Here is an 18,647-nt window from a genome sequence, read left to right as displayed (position 1 = left end):
TCGAACCCTTGGATCCTCGGACATCTTTGAACAGGTGGCCGCACCCCACGTGTGTAGGACGGGCTCCCTGAGCGCATGGGTGCCATCGGGCCCGTTCACTGTGGTGGGGACCATCCAGTGCTTCGTGGGCGGCTGTGCCCCCCGATACGGGGCCCTCGCCTGCACCTGAGCCCCCCGCCTGCACCTGAGCCCCCGCGGGGATGCCTGGTTAGTGCTTGAACCCCGCTCGGGAAAGAGGCGAGGTTGTCGGCCATCCTGGGGGGCAGCAAGGGGAGAAGTTTGGGGTGGGGGGACCCCCTGAACTCACACCCTGAGAGGCTTTCCCATCTGCTCAGCTTAGCAAGGGTCTTGATTCGCCCACAAACTGCTGGGCCAGGGGGTGCGGCTCCCACAGCCAGGCCTCGGGCCAGAACCTGGGGGTCTACATCTGAAGCCACCATCTTTCTGGCACCCAGCTATGCCTGTGTCAAAGGTCCCCCCTGAGTGGTGGCTTGTGGCCCTCAGGCGGCCAGGTCCCCGGAGCCCCTGGGCAGTGCGTGGGCACCTCCCTCCTTTGCCTCTCTGAGAGCGAGAGCGCGCCTCCTGTTCCCAGCACCTTCCCCGGCCCCCCGCCGCTGAGTGTCGGCTCGGCAGGCCCTGTCACTGTCTCCAGACCACGGATCCGTCCTTGGCTGCAAAGGGCAAAGCCGCGGAGTGACAGGGTGGGGACAGAGAGGACTGCCGATGTGTCAGAGGCCTGGCCCCGCGGCGGCACCTCCCACCTCCCTCTGGCTCGGGCCCTCCGGCCGGCTCTGTGCAGGAGAATCCATAGCCTTTCCTGTGTCCCTTACTAATAGGATTTCCAGCTGTTTGCTCCCGTGAATGAGGAACACAAGCACTTTTCTCCATTAATGCTCGTGCTCCCAAGTGACTCATTAAGATTCATGTGGCAGCTGTGAGCGGTTACACCTGGGCCCCGAGGGCAGCAGCTCTTACCTTGCAGCTCCAGGTGACCTGCAGAAGCATCTTCCCCTCCTTCCCAGGTTTCCGCAGTGGGCGGGAGCAGCTGGCATTCACGGGGCCCCTTCCCCTGCCCGGGCACACAGTTTGGCAGCCGGAGACACCTGCAGGCAGGTGCGCACACCTGGCCCCTCCTCTCGTGTCTGAGCCCTGACAGTGCTCCTCCGGGCGGAGCCCCTCAACTTTCCTCCCGCAACGGGGGGCCTGAGGGCCCTCTCCGCCAGGGCTGGAGTCCCCGGACCCCCAACCCCCGAGGGAGAGGCAGTTGCTTGTAATCCAGGTGTGGGCGGCTAGTTTAGGGGAAAAAACAAAGAAAGAAACCAACAGACTGGGAAGTGGCTGGGGAGGGTGTCTGGGTAGACCCCGTGGCTATTTCCACTGCATTATTCATTCGACCTTCTGTGTTCGTGGTTTCGGTCACTGCGTGTCCTTCCCTTCACACATGCTCATTACCAGCAACCTGGGCAAGCCCGAGGCCCCGGTCAGTGCCTACATTGCCGGAGCTCCGTCCCATTCCCATGCAGCTGAGGAAGAGACCAGGTTGCACGCAACTGTTGTCAGCGTGCAGACCCCCCCCACCCCACAGCAGCCTTTAAAAAAATGTAGATTGGGATGAGGGCGCAGGAGCCGCCGTGGCCACCAGGGGGCGCGGGCACCGTTCCGTGGGAAGCACAGAGCACACTGGAAACAGGGCTGGTGTCTGGGACGGGGGATCAGTCTAGATTGCGGGGTGCAGGGGATCAGTCTAGATTGCGGGGCGCAGGGGCGGAAGGGATGGAGAGAGGTTCCCGGACCCGAGCTCCCTTCCTGTCAGATACAGCCATGTGCTGTCCCAGGAAATCCTAACCAGGGGGCAGGTTCCGACGGCCGGGGAACATTTCAGAACCAAACTCAGGCCCTCGGCGGGCCAGCCGAGGAGAGAAGAGGGTCTCGGAGAGAGAAGAGGGTCTCGGAGACGTGAAGTCGGGCGGGGACCCTGTGCTGGGGCCTGGCTCGTCATCGCTCGTTCCAAGTCCGGAGGACTCAGCCATGCATTTCCCTGGAGCACCTTGGGGCCCGGGCAAAGGGCAGCTGCTGGGCCCGGGGCAGGGACTTGGCTGCCACTCCTGGCTGAGGGCAGCTCTGCCGGAGGCTCTCCTGGCGTCGCTTGCTGCCTGGAACCGTGGCCCTCTGCAGATTGACCGGAGATTAAAGGATCAGGGCCCCCAGCAGGGCTGAAATTCTACCTGGCTATCACCGGTTTTACCCTGAGCCGATTAGGACCGCACAAACACTAGCAGACTTCTCCTTGCAGACCGAGCGGTACCTCTGCGGTGTTCGGCTTAGCTTCCCGTGGGCTTCAGATGGCGCGTTCCCACCATCTGCCGAGACCTAGGGTCACGGGCCACCCCTCTCCTGCCTGGGGAGCAGAGGAGTCCACGTGCCAGAATTTTCCAAATGACAGAAATCTGGGACAATGAATTCCGTGGCCAATCTCGTCTGTCCTCGTCCACTATCTGTAGGATGCCAAGGGTAAACTGGTTGGGTCTCAGTACCCTCGAGCAGGACGAGGAAGGAGTGTGGGCCCAGCTGGGGATGCGGACGTCTTGGTGGAAGAGGTCAGTAAGGAGAACCTCTAGGGGCAAAGTCTTATGCTCTGGGAAAAGCAAAATTGTCACGGGAAACAGCAAATGACCAAGACGTATATCATCTCCCGGTTCTGGAGGCCAGAAACGAGACGTCACGGTGTGTGGGGACCCCACACCCCCGAAGGGTGTGTCCCAGGCTCCTCTCCTCCCTCTCAGGCCCCCCAGCCCCCCTTTGCTTGTCAGCATGTTCCCTTCGACAAGGCCGTTGTCCTGTGAAGTCAGGGCTACCCTGAGCCCTCGTCTTGACTTGGTACAATCTGGAAAGACCTGGTTTCCAAATCAGGTCACCTTCGGTGCTGGGGTGAGGGCTTCCGTGTACCTTCTTTTGTGGGGGACACAAGTTAGCTCGTGACAACGAGGGTGCAGAACAGTGATCCCCAGAGAAACAGCTCCCTGCAGGAGCCTTTGGAAAAAGGAAGCTTCTCCCGGCTTTTCTTCCTTCTGCCTTGCGAGGAGCCGGGGTCCTCAGACAGCCACCAGATGCTCGCACGGACAGCCCGTGCCATGCTCAGGTGCTCGATTTCAAGCCATAGGCTGCTAAGTTCCACATTGGTTCCACAGCCTGTCAGTGCAGCTCAGTGGTTGAGCAGCGTCCTGTGCACCAAGAGGTAGCAGGTTCGATTCCCAGTCAGGGCGCCTGCCTGGGTTTCAGGCTCAATCCCCAGTAGGGGGCGTGCAGGAGGCAGCCGATCAGTGTTTTTCTCTCGTCCATGTTTTTAGCTTTCTCTCTCTCCCTCCCTTCCGCTCTCTGAAATAAATATAAACATATATATATATTTTTACATTGCTTTTAAGCCCTGGCCAGTTTGGCTCAGCGGTGGAGTGTCGGCCCACGAACCAGAGAGTCCTGGGTTCAGTTCCTGCTAAGGGCATGTACCTCGGTTGCAGTTTGTCCCCGGCCCTGGTTGGGGTTGTGTGGGTGGCAGCCACTCGATGTCTCTCTCTCACATCGATGTTTCTCTCTCTTCCCCCATCTCTCCCTCCTGCTCTATCTGAAGATAAATGCAAAAATGTCCTCAGGTGAGGATTAAAAAAAAAAATTGCTTTTATGCTCTGGCCAGTTTGGCTCAGCGGTTAGAGCAGTGGCCCAAGGACCAAAGAGTTGCAGTTTCAATTCCGGTCAAGGGCACGTACCTTGGTTTCAGTTCCGTCCCTGGCCCTGGTTGGAGTCGTGTGGGAAGCAGCCCGTCGGTGTGTCTCTCTCACATGGATGTTTCTCTCTCTCTCCCTCTCACTGTATCTGAAAATTAATGGACAAATATCCTCGGGTGAGGATTAAAAAAATAATAAATAAATAAATAAATAAAAGTACTTTCTTCTCCTTTAAAAAAATAATAAAATAAAAATTGCTTTTATAATGCCTGGCACCTGAATGTTTGACCCCTCCCCCCCCGAATGCCTGTTGTGCACAGGGATCAGGGTCACTAAGATGGACAGATCCTGTGCCTTCAAAGAGCTGTGTCCCCTGGTCTCCCTGGCAGGCGTTGGTGCCATCACCGCAAGAATGAGTTTGTCCCGGGTTCGAGGAGTCATCTTGGCACACATGTGGTCTTCAGAAACATTTTTTCTGATGTTTCTTTTTTTTTTTATTCAGATAGAGTGGGAGGGAGGGAGACAGATGAGAGAAACATCGATGTGACAGAGACACATCGACTAGTTGCCTCCCTCAAGGCCCTGGCCGGGGACGAACCGAAACTGAGGTACGAGCCCTTGACCGGAATAGAACCCACGACTCGTTGGTCCACAGGCCAACGCGACGCTCTAACCACTGAACAACCGGCCAGGGCTTTTCTGATGTCTTTTATTTATTTATTTATCCTCACTTGAGGACATTTTTCCATATTCTGTTCAGATAGAGTGGGAGGGAGGGAGGGAGAGAGAGAGAAACATCGACGTGAAAGGGACACATCAAGTGGCTGCCACCTGCACGACCCAACCAGGGCCGGGGACAAACTGCAACCGAGGTACATGCCCTTAGTGGGAACCGAACCCGGGTCTCTCTGGACCGCAGGCCGATGCTCCAACCGCTGAGCCAAACCGGCCAGGGCTGTGCTCCGGTTTCTAAAGGACGGACACTCGTTCCTGAGCAGGTGCCTCCTCCGGACACACAGCTTTGAAAGCTTCTTGGAAACAATGTGTCAGCACGTTGGCCTTTGCCAGAGGCGTCGCTTGGCTGTGGGCTTGAGCCGTGAGGGTGGCCCGGCAGGTGCGCCCAGTCCTGCCACTCGTCCCCGGCTGGAAGCCATCTGTGAGCGGCCACGCTGACCTGGGGTCTCGGGAGTCTCTCTCCCCCCCGGGAACCCACAGGCAGGCCGGACCCCTGCCCACGCACCCAGCCAGCTGGTCCTTGCTCCTCGTGATTGATGCGAAAGCAGGGGAGGGGGACGGGTCAGGAGGCCGGCGTGAAAGAGCCGGGTGCCGGGCGGTCTGAAAGCAGTCAGACAGGACAGGTCAGAGGACGCCGTCCGCCTTGGAAAGATGACTCCTCGGGGTGGAAACGGCTCCTGAGGTCAGCCAGCAGGTGGGGCTGGTGCGAGGCCTGATGACATCGCTGGTTCCTGCGGCCAGCCCACCCTGGCCAGGAGGGCGTGGAGGGCCCAGTCACCCACCCACACCTGGTAAATCACCCCGGTGCGGGTCAGCTCACTCGTGAGACGCTGCCTGAGGCAGCTCGGGAGCCCGACCTGCACGCACAGGGCCGTGGGCATCTGTTTCCGCGGGTCCTACAGCTCGTGCTAGGGGGCCCGGGACCGCACGCTGGAGGATTCAAATGGATGTTCTCTCCTCATCTGTTGTGCCCCCGAGATCAAGGGAACGTCTACAAGTCAAGGGGGGGACGCAGGGCACCGTGTGGCTTGATGACATCTGATTCAAGTTTTAATCTGCCAGGAACGTTCCCAGGTAAGACCGCAGGAGACTTTCCAAACTGGCTAAATGAACACGTGCCCTGTGCCCATGCTGAGTTCCCGCCTCCTGGGCCTCCCTGGGCCTGAGCAGAGCCCGGGACGCCTGTGAAATACCCCCCCGCCCCCCCCCCCTCCCCCCCGTACTCTAACGGAGCAGGGTCGTTCGAGTACTTGCTCGGGGACCAGAAATATTCCAGGAAATGTCCACCCCTCATCTTGATTCTAAAGCAGGGGTTCGGACCAGCTCGGAGTGGGCACTGGCTGGCTCGGGGCCCACTGACCAGCCGGTCTGAGTCCGTGACCAGGGTGTCTCCTGTCCTCCTCCACCGTTTCCAGGTGAAGTTCTGTGCGACACGTCGGAGGGACCCACTGTGGTGAAGTGTGCTGGGTGGAGTATGACAAGGTGGAGCTTGTTCACTGAAACGCGTGTTCCGACGCAGAGTGAGGCGCAGCCCGCGTGCTGGGGGAGCCCTTGGCATCGTCTCGGCTCTGAGGGGCCACAGGGCTGCTCCAGGGAAACTGCTCCCGGGCAGTGTCAAGTGTGGGGGCCCCCAGACCCCTATAGGCCTGATCCCCTCCACCCCCGCCTCACACAGCCCCCAGCCTCCCCAGCATGCCCCTGCCCCTTTTCTCTGCAGCTTCCTGTCACCCCACCCCAGGGGCAAGTCCAAAGCCCAGGGGAGGGAGAGTCCTAACTGCTCCCCAGAGCAACCCCGACAGGGCCCTGGGTCCCCACGGTGGCCTAGGTCCGTGACCAGACCCCTACAGCTCAGTGATGACACCAGACCTTCGGTGAGGCTTCTCGGCTATTCGAGGCCGTGAACACAACACTTTTTAGAAAAAAATTAGGCCGGTGTGGCTCAGTGGATTGAGCATCCTCCCATGGACGGAGAGGTCCCAGTTTGATTCCCGGTCAGGGCACATGTCCGGGTTGCGGGCTTGATCCCCAGGAGGGGGCGTGCAGGAGGCCACCGATCCATGTTTCTCTCCCTCTCCTCAAAAAAATCAATGAAAACATATTTTAAAAAATAGAATAGCCCTGGCCGGTTTGGCTCAGCAGTTGGAGCATCGGTCTGCAGACCAGAAAGTCCTGGGTTCAGGTCCCGCTAGGGGCATGTACCAAAAAAAAGAAAGAAAATAAAAAGAAATAAATGTCGCCACACCCCTTCCCCAGCTGCTTGCTTCCTTCGCTCATGCTTACCCCAGCTTGGCTATTTGACCCCTGGAATTAGCCTCGGTGGCCAGTTCTGACTTGTCCATGAACTCGAACCCAGCACCCAGCAGAGTAGGACCTGTGCAGTGACCAGACTTAGAAGGCGAAATGCCCGATGGTGGAGACGCCGCCTCTGGGTCACCTGGGGCCTCTATCCAGCCGGCACCCAGGAGCGCGTGCCGTGGGGGTGCCCTGTCCTCACGCTCCCCCTTTCCTGGGCTGTTTGCTGGGCGCCAGAGCCCCCCAGGTACCCGTGCAGACCCGGAAGGAGGGCCTCACTCCCAGCACCGCGGGAGGCGAGTGCGGCTGACTCCCCAGCGCTGCACCGCCAGCAACACTGGCCTCGTGTTTTCCCAGAGACTGTGCGACAATCCACTCAAGTTCGAAGAGCGGCCAAACATTTCCGTTCCCGATTCTAACACCCACCTTCTTCGGGAAAAACCCATCACTACCACGGTTGGTTTTGAACCTTTAATAGAAATAAAAATAAAATAAAATAAGAAGACGGAAAAGAACACCATGAACACGGAGCATGAGCGTGAACCTTCCTGGCCGCCCCACTGGCGCCCGCGCGGTACTGACGCGGTTCCGTCTCCCCAGACCTGGATCCTGGGTTCCCACCTCGGCCGTGTGGGCAGAGGGAGTCTCCAGGTTCCCCTTGGCGACATTGTTTCTAAGAGAGACAGATTTGCTTCCCGTTGAACAGAGAACAACAAAAAACAAAACTGTCTGCCCATCCTCACGTGTATTTATAAAGATTCGACTCTTGCTTTCAGCCAATACCTCCCAGTTTCCCGCGAAACGCTGGAGTCTCCAAGACCTTCCCACGGTGTGGAATCACTCGTGTTCGGAAGGCGTCGGGGGGCCACCGCGAAGTTCAGAACGGTCTCACTTTCCCTTCAACGAGGAGAAATTCTCCTAAAGCCAGTTAGCCACAGGGACATAGAGTTTGCTGTAAGAAAATCTCCCCACAAACAAAACCACCGCGACGGGGATCGTCTGGGACGCCGAAGTCCCTGTCCACAGCCGCAGGCAGGGAGGCCTGTCCGTCCGTCCGTCCGCTGGCTACCAGCTGACATCTCAGGAGCCTTTCCATCAAGCTGCTTTCCCAGAATTTAAACCGAAAACATTTAAATTTCAAAGTACAAAAAAAAAAAAAAAGCTGAATTTGTAAGTCAAACTGTGTCCACTAAAACCCACTGACCGGGGGTCTTTGCAAGGACAAGGGCTCGGGGGGTGGGGGGGCCGGACGACAAGGAATTATTGCTGAATTCTGCCTCCATGCAGGGCTGAAATGGATGGGGAACCCTCTCTCTGACATCTCACGCGTTTAAAAAAAAAATAAATATGTAAGAGAATACAAGGCTCAGATTGGTTTTCATACACATTGCACTTGAAGTTCCTGACCCGGGGCGCCCGCGCCGGGTCCGCCGTGGCCGGTGCCGTGCGGTGGACGCTCCGTGCAGCAGAAACACCCGCGCTCAGGCAGGGGCGGCCCACTCCCGTGTCCAGGCAGTCACGGACTGCAGACCCCGAGGGCTGCGGGGGCCCGGGCAGACCCGGCCCACCAGGGTGCTGGCGCCAGCACGGACCCCTCGCTGCCGGGCCCGCGGTGCACCCCGACGGCGTGCGGCCACGTGGGCGACGGGTTTCCTATGGTGGCTGCTGCCTGCACCTCTGCTGTCCTTTTGTTAAAAATCTTTCGGATAAACTTCGTTCCTATCTTATCGCACTCGCCTCCGCCGAGCTCCGCCCAGCTCTCCGCTGTGGGCACAACCCCAAAGAGGGGCTGGGACTTGGGCCTTCAGTTCAAGGCTTAGAAATATGGCCACTTGCTGTTTATGACGTGGATGGCACCGGACGCTCGGAAACCGCGTCAGCTGCCCGCCGGCCCACGCCGGGGACCCAGGGCCAGGGGGCCGACGCAGCGCGGGGCAGCGGAGGGGCTTCTCCAGCTGAGCCGCCCTGTGCACCTGCCCATCTTAGCGGGGTGCCCCCGGAGTCCCTCGTGAGCCAGCCCCGCGCCGGGGGCCACGGAGGAGAGACACCGCCGTCAGTCCGAGCTCGGGGGGCCACGCCTGGCTGTCCTTTGGAAGCAGCGCGCGGGACTCAGTCGCTGTGCGGCTTTTCAGGGACACCCTGTGAACAGAGACAGAGCGAGACGTGAGCACGGCGCACGCATACGGACTGGCCATCGGGCGGACCCGGACTGGGCGCAATGACGGGGACGAGAAATGGGGGACTGCCAGCAGAAGCCCCGCCCTCGGCCCGGGGCCCCAGCATCACGCCGTGCAGGCGGAGACCCTCTGCATCACGCCATCGACCCCAAACTGCCGCAAACCCCACAGTAGTCAGAGCTCCCCAGGCCTGCAGGGCGCTTTCCGTGGGGTGGCCTCACCGAGAAGCACACCCCAAGATCGAGCGACCTTCCTGAGGTCGCAGAGCTACCAGAGGGCAGCAGAGGGACTCCCCTGACCTGCGTCCTTCCACGGCCCCCATGCGGGCGACCACGCGACCCGGGGCCACGGGAGGCAGAGACCACACACGGCCACGGCCGCTGGAAGCCGGACCTCTCTTGAGAAGAGACTTGAAGGTCCAAGCAACAGACCCAAGTTCTCTACGCCGTCGCCGCCGACCCGTGGCTTCCTCTCCACGCCCAGCTGGTGACAGGCACCGGGCAGGGCAAGCACGGAGGGCCTGGGCACGGCCACCCGCACGCAGACGCTGACCTCCAGGGGCCTCGTCACGGCGCCTAGAAGCTCCTGCCGGAACCGCACCCCTTGTTCGTGGCGAGTAGCCTGTGGTCAAACTGGGCATGTTACTCGGCGAGTCGCTCAAAGTCGCAGAACCTGTCGACCGCCCTGGGTGAGGACTGACTAGTCTCCGTGAGGGGCGGATGCTGAGGTGGCGACAGAGGCGTCGCCATGACGACGGGCCAGCATGAGCCCACGGTGCCAGTGGTGCCCACCTCGGGTCCCTCCACCCTGGGGATGTCACCCCGTCGCCGGGCACAGCCTCACACTGGGTGGAGGGTGTCTCACTCCAAGTTCGCCGGCAGATCTGCCCTGGGGACGCTGGGCCAGGTCTACTTCTCAGATCAACTGTGTGCGCACGCGCTGGGGGCGGCTCCCCGCGGCCTGGCCGGGGGACGCACCCCGCTTCCCAGACACCGACCAAGGTCCTGGGTTTTAAGGAAGGGGATGAGCTTCCAGACATTGAACAGAGTAATCCTGTTTCACACACACGTCATGAAGTAAGAAAGCTGTTCATTGTTTCTCCTTGCTCCAAAGAAAGAGGTGCAGACCCAGGCACCCTAACTCTCTAAGGAGAAAACGTCACTCGCTCTCTCTAGAGAGGCCGCTGCAGCCAGCTGTGTGGGCACCACGGACCCAGGTAGGAGGAAGCACGTCCTGGGCTGCCCCAGCCCAGGCAGATGCTCAGACCTGCGGGGCTGGGCACCCCGAGTTAGGGGCCTGGGCCTCCGTGCTGCCTGCGGCTGGGGTTCGGGTGATCACCTCCTGCTGCGGTGTGGGGGAAGCCCCCCAAACAAAAGGTGCCATGAGCCGCTGCAGTGAGGCAGGGACATCGCGCCGAGGGAGTCCCCGCTTCCTGAGACAGCCCTGATCACAGACGTGTCCCGTCCGTCAGGCCCAACGTGATCGGGACAAAGGTAATTCCCTCCACTCCCCACTGGAGTCCCGTGAAAACCTGATCCTGGCTCCACGCACGCGTCCTTCTGCGGCAGCGGCGCATGGATTTAAGAAAGGCCCTCTGTGACCCAGGAAGGAAGGGCCGCTCCTTTAGGCTGTGTGGACGGAGCGCCTCCTGGGGGAGGAGAGGACTCGGGGAGAGCGAGCTGGCGTGGCTCAGAGGGGACAGACGCCCCAGGGGTGGAAGACAAGCCACAGGCAGGGAGACCAGCCACACGGCCGATGTCCCGAGGCAGACACGTTTCTGAGAAAGCCCCGGCCTTCCTCTTGGGGTGACGGCCCCTCCGACTCTGGCTGCTGGTTTACTCGGGCTCATTTCTTTAAGCCTGAGTCGAGGTCAACACGGAATGAGGTCCAAGTCCACACTGGGTTTTCTTTTTGGAAAGTGTTCAGGTGCCGATTTTAGCTCCCGAAAAGAACTGCTCCCGTGGTCCCCCCCTCACTTCCTGGCTAGTATCGCAGGGCAGGCTGGGCCGCAGGGAGCACACCCCCTTTTTACAGGGAGGACGGGAGCGACAGGGGGGGCCGTCTACCCACCACGCTGAGCCTGGCTGGCCTGGCGCCCGCAGGGCTGCAGCCTCGGGCTCTGTCTGCCTCGGACCCTCTCCCCAGGTCACCCGTGCCCACTGCCGCCTCTCAGCCACGCCTTCGGTGCGGTGACCCCAGCAGCTGGCGTTCCGGGGCCGCTGCCACCCTCCGGTCCTTCTAGATCTCACCGTGGCTCACGGGTCTCGGCATCTTTGTGACTTAGCACAGAACTGCCTGGGTATCTTTTAAAAACAGATACACACGCTTTTCTCATGCACTGTTGCCGTTGACTCGCAACGAGACACCTGTCACGCGGGCGCAAATGCTACGTGGAGCTCTGTCCAGCGGGGAGACTACGGGCTGGAGCGAGGGGCGGGTGCGCGTACCATGGCCAGCTGCCGTCCGATGTTCCCCACGGTCACGCCTCCCGAGAAGAATATGCAGGGCAGCCAGGAGCGGACGTAGAGGAAGTCCGGGGACGTGTACCTGCAGGGAGAGGAGGGAGGTGCTGAGAACCTCGCCCGAGCCCTTGGCTGGGACACGGTCAGCGGACGAGAGGCGCTGCGGGTCCCACCTGAACGCCATGCCCTTGCTCCCGCGTGGGCCCCCCAACTACACAACGAGGTGCCTTTTCAATGTGAGCCAGCAACAGCGGCACCTCCTGCCCGAGTCTAGGGCTCTGTGTGGACATGACGCGGCCGCCTCGGCTAAGTGGCCGCTCCTAACCCGAGTGGAGGGCTCCCAGCTGGGGGCCCCGTGCAGACACTCACTGGTAGACGCCGTTGTACACCAGCAGCTGGGTGATGAGCGTGGCGAGGAAGGCAATGGTGATCCCAAGCCCAAGGCCACTTCTCGAGCGGTCAAAGGTCCACCAGAGGCCCAAGGACAGGGCCGCCAACGTCAAGGAGAGCTGCACGTTGTTGGCAAAATCCAGTTTCTGGCCGTGCGAGTCAAGGGAACGCCGGAGGTTTTTAACGAGGTTAGAAAACACAGCTCCAGATCCTACACGTCCTCCCTCTCGTGTCCATCCCTCCCCGGACACCAGGGAGCCGCACCGACCGTCAGCTCCAAGGTCCCCAGAGCAGGACGACCGGACGCTTCCACGGTGCCACCGGGTGAACACCCCTGAGAGCGGACGGAACACTCGGCTGCTATCTCAAACCCCAACAACCCACTTTGCTGGCCCGCCCCCGCAGCCGTTCCGCCCCCGCCTTTTGTCAGTGACGTGGCCCACACGAGCTCTCTGCACGTCTGCGTGAGCCCTCTCCACGCCCACGCCAGCGGCATCGCACTAGTTTGGGGACACGCAGCCGGCTTCCGTCACAGCGCCACTGGTCAGGGCGGAGATGTCTTACGACAAACTTCTGTGACATCCTCACCGTTAAAACAGGGGCAGAGCGGATGGAAGAAGTGATAACTCCAAGAATACCTTTCTCTGAGCCGGAAAATGTAACCTAGTTGTGTTAAAGAAGCCATAAACCTTCCGAGGCCTGGGGTACTGCGGGGCCTTCTAAAAACGCACCACACCCGGGGAGGCCGGGGTCAGGGACGGGGTGCGAGAGCCCTGTCCCAGAGGCGCCACACTGACCACGTCAATGGCCACGGGGACCAGGCTGAGACGCGCAGGAACTCACGCGACAGACTCCGCTGCCCGACGGAGGAGATGAGACAGCCCCTCGGCCGTGGGCAGCACTTCCACCGTCTGGGGAAAACTCCAGGGCTCGGACCAGGCTCACGCCTCCTGCTGAGGTAAACTCAGCGACAGGCCTGACAAGACCCTTGGAGAACACGGCCCCCAGGCCGATCAGACAGCAGACTCTCATTTCCAGGAACCACATGCCCCACGCGTAACCCAAGGAGGCGCCTGGGCGAGGCGCGCCCACGGAAGGATACGGCACTGGCGTGGTTGATGCCCACGAAAACCGCCACGCAGCGCATCACGCTGGCCCACTCCCTCTTGAACTTGTGGGGTTCCCCCAGGTGACTGTCGATGCAGGGGTACAGCAAGCCGACCACCGCTGTCAGGCAAGAAGAGAGAACAGTGTCAGAACGACAGGAATGACATAACGTGATGAACAGCAGCTTCAAAACGACTTGGACCCCTCCCGCAAGCCAGCCCTCTTCCAAGGAGGCTCGCCTGCTGTAACAGCGCCGGACCCGGGTTGTTCTGTCTCTGTTCTCCTCGACCGCAAACAAACCCCGAGAAGCCCGAGCACGGCCACAGCTCCGTGGTCACGTCACAGACGAGCCCGAGCAGGGGCTGAGCCACGTGGGCCGCAGGGCAGACCACAACCCGGCCTGCAGAGAGGGGAGCGTCCCCGTACTCGAGGTACAAGTCACAGAATACGCCTGACACGCCCTGGCCAGTTTGGCTCAGTGGTTAGAGCGTCGGCCTGCGGTCCGGAGAGACCCGGGTTCGGTTCCCGCTAAGGGCATGTACCTCGGTTGCAGTTTGTCCCCGGCCCTGGTTGGTCGTGCGGGTGGCAGCCACTCGATGTGTCCCTTTCACATCGATGTTTCTCTCTCTCTCTCCCTCCCTCTCTATCTGTACAAAAAATGGAAAAATATCCTCGGGTGAGGATAAAAAAAAAAGAATACGCCTGACACGCCTCAGCGGCCGGCGCGGATTCTGGGCACGTGGCGCTGGTCTGGGTCAAGGAGGCCCTGTGCCCACAGGGTGGCACTGGATTGGATGCTGAGGGGTGGCAGCTCTCACTCTGGGAGCCCCGAGCACCCCGTGCACTGTGCTGCAGCACCCCCGGACGCCGCCTGCTCCCAGCTGGCGGGCGGGACTGCCCTCCTGTTTGTTTCCTCGTGTGTGAGACGAGGGTTATGTAACGGGAGGAGAGGCGGAGGTCGCCGTGATCTGAACAGTTAGGAGGATTTCCCAGAAACAGAACCTGAGAGTGGGCACAGCCGAGAATGTAGCCAGAGGAGGCGTGGCGTTCCAGGAGCCGAGCCGGAGGGGGTGGAGCGCAGCATGGGTGGGGGCGCAGGCCCGGGGCCCCAGCGTGGGGCGCTCGGTTCACGCCATGTCACCTGAGCACCAGGGGCTCGGAGCCAGGCCGCGGTTCCACTGTACTGGCCTCAGGAAGAGGCAATTATTTTTGGTTCTTTTTCTTTTTCTTTTTTTTTTGGTACGTGCCCCTAGCTGGAACTGAACCCGGGACTCTCTGGTCTGCAGGCTGATGCTCTAACTGCTGGGCCAAACTGGCCAGGGCTTGTTTGTGGTTCTTGAAGAGAGAATCAAGAAACACAGCTGTAGCCAGACACTCAAAAGATTTTCGGTTTCAATTTCGGGTTGCGTTTCCCGGAGTTCTAATTTTGGAGCTTTGAACAGCAGAACCGCAGACTCTGTAACTCCCTCCGCTGCAACTGAACAACTGAACCGTCCCTTTTAAAATGAAAAGCTCAGTAGGTGAAATGTACTATGGAATGTTCTTGGCTGACGGTCAAAAACCAAAACAAAACAAAACAAGGAGGGTAGAGGAGCCGTTTGGAGCATTCCTGGAATTCCCTGCAGCTCCCGTTACAAAGAAAGCCAAAGTGAGCCTTTCTTCCTTCAGACCAAGCTTCTGATTCAAAGAAACGACACCCAGCCTGCGTGGAGCACAGAATTCGCATCTAGGGCCATTTCTCCAACTGGATTTCGACCAGTACAGCCGTGTTTTTAAAGGGTTTGGAGACATGACGCAGGACCCCACCTTGGAGGACAAAGATGAAAACATTCTCCCCCTGCTCAGAAGCCAGTGCCCCCCACCTGCCCTGGCTGGGGCACACGCTCCGGCAGGCCGCCTGCCTCCCTGCCCAGACTCCAGGGAGACCGTACACTGGCCAGGACACTTGCTAGCTGTGTCCGCTGGACTCGGCCGCTGACCCTGGGATTCAGTGTCCTCGTCTGTAACACGGAGCCACAGCTGAGCAGAGGAAGCAGGCCAGAGGTCAGCCACAAAGCGCGGTGGGCGCTCCTCCTGGGCTGTGTGAGGTTTGTTCCACCCACCAGGCCGCAGGTGCTCAGGACAGGGGCTGTCTGCTGTTTCCACAGCCCACAGAGCTGGGGCTGCAGGAAGGAGCGGACGGGTTTTGTTCATTGGCAAATGCCTTCTGATCTGAGCAAGGAACAACCCGGCACCCTTATCAAACCAGCTCCATAACCAAGAATTCTACTGAAAAGAAAGAAACAGTCGGCCCGTCCACGATGTAGGCAGAATCTGTGTTTAGTCCGTGGGCGTCGGTGCCCAGCTGGGTGCGCTGACACCCACACTCCCAGCCAGGGGTCACTTTCTAAAAGCCTGGCCTGGCTCTGGCCACCTCAGCAGGCGGGAAGGCGGCTCCTTGGCAACGCCCCGGCCCACGTGACGGTTTGTTTTCAGTTACCCAGCAGTGTAGCATGTTTGCCTCGGCAGCCAATAGCAGCCTGGTGCCTGCGCTCACCAGTTCTGCAGGTGACCAATCAGGGCAGCGGGCCGAGGTGACAGTCCCGGCGCCCCAAACACTGCCCTGCACGCCCCGCAGAGGCCGGGCGCTTATCTCCGGAACTCATCTCCATCACCCGGCTTCCTCTCACCCCGAGGCTAGCGAGGCTAGCGTTTGGGGGTTCAGCGTCCTCTCCATCCCCCTCCTTCCCTAAACACCAACCCCGGAGAGGCACATGGTTCCTCTGGATGGCTCCATTTTCAAATAAATGTTTCTCAGAGTCTGAAAACCGTTTCCGGATAGATAGACATCTTAAAAAAAAAATAATAATAATAATTTCTACTCACCAGCCGCGGTCCCACAGCAGGGAGGAACCCACCAGGCCGAGGAGAAGGTGGTGGCGATCACCTCCTCGGGGAACAGGGTGACGTTCCGCTGCACCTGCAGCAGGTTGAGCACCAGGGCGAGGACGACCCCCACGGAGAAAAGCACCAGGCTCCTCTGCAGCAGGTGGCGATGCCAGGCGGGGCTGTGGCCGCGGGCCCCCACGCCAGCGCCCCGAGGCCCGCCAGCGGGGTCGGGGGCCGGGGCGCCGCGGGCCGCCAGCAGCGAGGGGCCGGACACGGAGGACGTGAGCATCTCTCCCACTTTGGCCGCCAGCCCGCCGGCTCGGGCTGTCGGGTGGCCTCGGTGCCTGGCGCCCAGAGCACCGGAGCAGCTCCAGAAGTGGTCGTCCAGCCTGGGCATCAGTCTCGGGGTGTGACGGCTGACCTGGAAGGAAGCGGGGTCGGGAAGCGGGGTCACGACCAAGTTCACGGCCCAGGAACGGGGCAGGTGCAGGGAGCCCCGCGCGGGAGGCTGTGCTCTCATCCATCGCCGGGACGTCCGGGAAAACTCTGTCCCTCCCCGGAGCCGAGGGGACGGGGTGCGCTGGATTTGGGGGGACGGGCACGGGCTGCAGAGCCGGCTCCGTTCCCGCCCGCACGCGCGCGCCCCTGCACGCCCCGTCTCGCCCCAAAGTTTCCCAGACCCCGTGCACTCGCAGGCCACCCAGGACAGGGTGCTGGGGTCCTCGCGGGCAGAGGGGACTAGTGGCCGGGCCCACGGGGGTCCGGATGCAACAAGTCCCACTGGGGTCGGCACTGGTGCCGCAGCCCCGATGGAGGCCGGCGGGCCGCTCCCGGGACCCCGCCGCCCCGCGTACCTGGCCGAGGGGCGTCCGCCCGCAGGCTCGCCGACGGAGGAGGTCCCGGAGGAGAAGGCACCGGAGGGTCCCGGCCCGGACCGCCTGGAGTTGGGCCCGCGGCGCCCGGCGCGCAGCGCGGCTTATAAGGCGGGCGGTCGGGGCGCGGGTCACGTGACCCCGGCGCCCAGCTCCGGGGCCTGGGGGCGTGGCCTTCGCGCGCCCCGCCGCGCCCGCGCGCCCGTGCGCTCGCGGTCTGGTGAGACGGCCGCGGCCAATCGGGGTCGGGCGGCCCATATGACGTCAGCACACGCCACTGCCGGCCCGCTGGCTCGGGAGCGCGGACGGACGCGAGCGGGCGCACGGGCTGGGGGGCCGCGCGGAGCTGGGGGGCGCCGACGGACGCGGCGGGGGGCACCGAGGGGCGGGCGGAGTGCGGGCGCCGCGGGCCCCCCTGGCCCGGCCCCGGTGCGGCCGCGTCCTTCGCCCGCGGCGGGAAGTGGCGCCGCGAGGATTCCAGGGCGGACGGGAGAACCGCTTCCAGAACCGGCCGCCGCCCCCTTGGCCCAGCCGCTGGAATCTTGACCCTGACCCCCACGTGGCGCTGGATGAGCTTCCCTCCTGACTTTGTCCCTTCCACGCGGTCGCCAGCAGGTGGTCACGGCACCTGCCGGGCCACCCGGGGACGCTTTGACCCGGAATCTGCTTCCCGCCCGGGCTCCTGCCTGTCCCCGCACCTGCTCCTGGAAAGCGGGGTGTCGCGGTGCGCGGGGGCGCACGTGGCCGCGTTCGGATGTTTCCTGTTTCAGGAGCCTTTGGGGATGCAAAGCCCTTTATGGAAATGGAAATGAGAAACATTTCATTCATTCAGCCACGTCTTCCAGTTTCCTCGCGTTTGGAATGCACACCATCACGACCCCTCAGGGAAAGACAGAATCCTGTGTGCTGTTGGGGCACCGTGTGTTTGAATCCTGCCCGCCACATGGGTCTCCCCGTCCAGATAGGAGGGCGGGGCCCCGTGCTGGTTGAAAACCCACGTGTGGCTGAGCAAGATCACATTATTTAGGGTGTTTTACCATAATAGTTTGTGGTCTTCTGTACTGTCCTGGGATGAGAGGGAGTTTGTACTCGAAATACCACATGTCTCCCCCCGAGAGACCCCACAGCTGAGGAAGCATGAAACATTGTGTGTGTTGTATCTTAAGCATTCAGGTCTGGGGTTAAAAACAAAACAAACAACCACACAAACACAAAAAACCATGTTGTCCTGATATATCAATTTTTCCCAAAGTTCATTTATTGGGGGCGTGGAGATCATGTGAGTTGGTAATGATAAAACAGGAACTTCAACGAAAAGGGGCTGAGAGAGGCTGTCCACGCCCAGCCCCAAGCAGCGCCGATCCCCTTTCTGACTCTACAGGGTTCCTGTTCTGTGGCCTCATGTCCGTGGGATTGGATACCACGTGGCTTTGTGTGAGCCTCAGTACAGTGTTTCCAAGTTCATCCGTGGTCGTCTGTGTCCACGTTCGTTCTGTCTTGTGGATCAATAGCATCCCGCTGCGTGGAAACACCACGGTTTGTTTACCCACTCTCCGGCTGATGGCCGAGTGCCCTGTTTTTGCTTTTTGGCTACAATCAGTAGTGCCTCCGTGCACCATTGTGGGTAAGTTTCTGCGTGGACGTGTGTTTTCTGTTCCCTGGGTGGACTTCTAGGAGGGGACTCGCCAGCCAGGTGGTGATTCAGCCCTTAAACTCCTGCGAGCCCCCGGCCCGGCAGCGTGTGAAGTTCTGACTTCCCCGCTGTTACTTGATTTTTCATTCTTGTCGCCCCAGTGGGTGTGGAGTGGCCGAGCCATCGTTTTGATAACAGGATAGTGTTCCTATATGTTGGGGAGGGTCTTAGTTCACTTGCTAAGGCTTTATTGGTAAAAGTCACCCCTGCAAGAGTGAAGGAAAGAGCTGAAGAAGGAAAAGCAAGTTCAAAGCCGGGCCTGGGGGAGCTGGCTGGGGCTGTGCAGGGAAACACCCCGAGGGGCCTGGAACACGGGGCGCCTTCCAGACAGG

The 18,647-nt window shown here is 60.8% G+C and overlaps 1 protein-coding gene across 1 annotated transcript; it reads right to left on the bottom strand.

The window, feature by feature from the left end:
- Positions 1-7,204: 7,204 nt before the first annotated feature.
- Positions 7,205-16,691, bottom strand: INSIG1 (insulin induced gene 1). Its single transcript, XM_036247526.1, has 6 exons — positions 16,605-16,691; positions 15,748-16,171; positions 12,878-13,002; positions 11,755-11,921; positions 11,371-11,470; positions 7,205-8,885 (listed from the first exon to the last, which is right to left on the bottom strand). The coding sequence occupies exons 2-6, from the start codon at positions 16,145-16,147 to the stop codon at positions 8,856-8,858; spliced, it is 822 nt and encodes a 273-aa protein (XP_036103419.1). The 5' UTR covers positions 16,148-16,171; positions 16,605-16,691; the 3' UTR covers positions 7,205-8,855.
- Between the last annotated feature and the right edge of the window lie 1,956 nt (positions 16,692-18,647).

The sequence above is a fragment of the Molossus molossus genome, unplaced genomic scaffold (genome assembly GCF_014108415.1).
Source record: "Molossus molossus isolate mMolMol1 unplaced genomic scaffold, mMolMol1.p scaffold_m16_p_7, whole genome shotgun sequence".
Taxonomy (NCBI): domain Eukaryota; kingdom Metazoa; phylum Chordata; class Mammalia; order Chiroptera; family Molossidae; genus Molossus; species Molossus molossus.
Note: the sequence above shows the minus strand (reverse complement) of the source record. Positions and strands in the feature narration are given on the sequence as shown.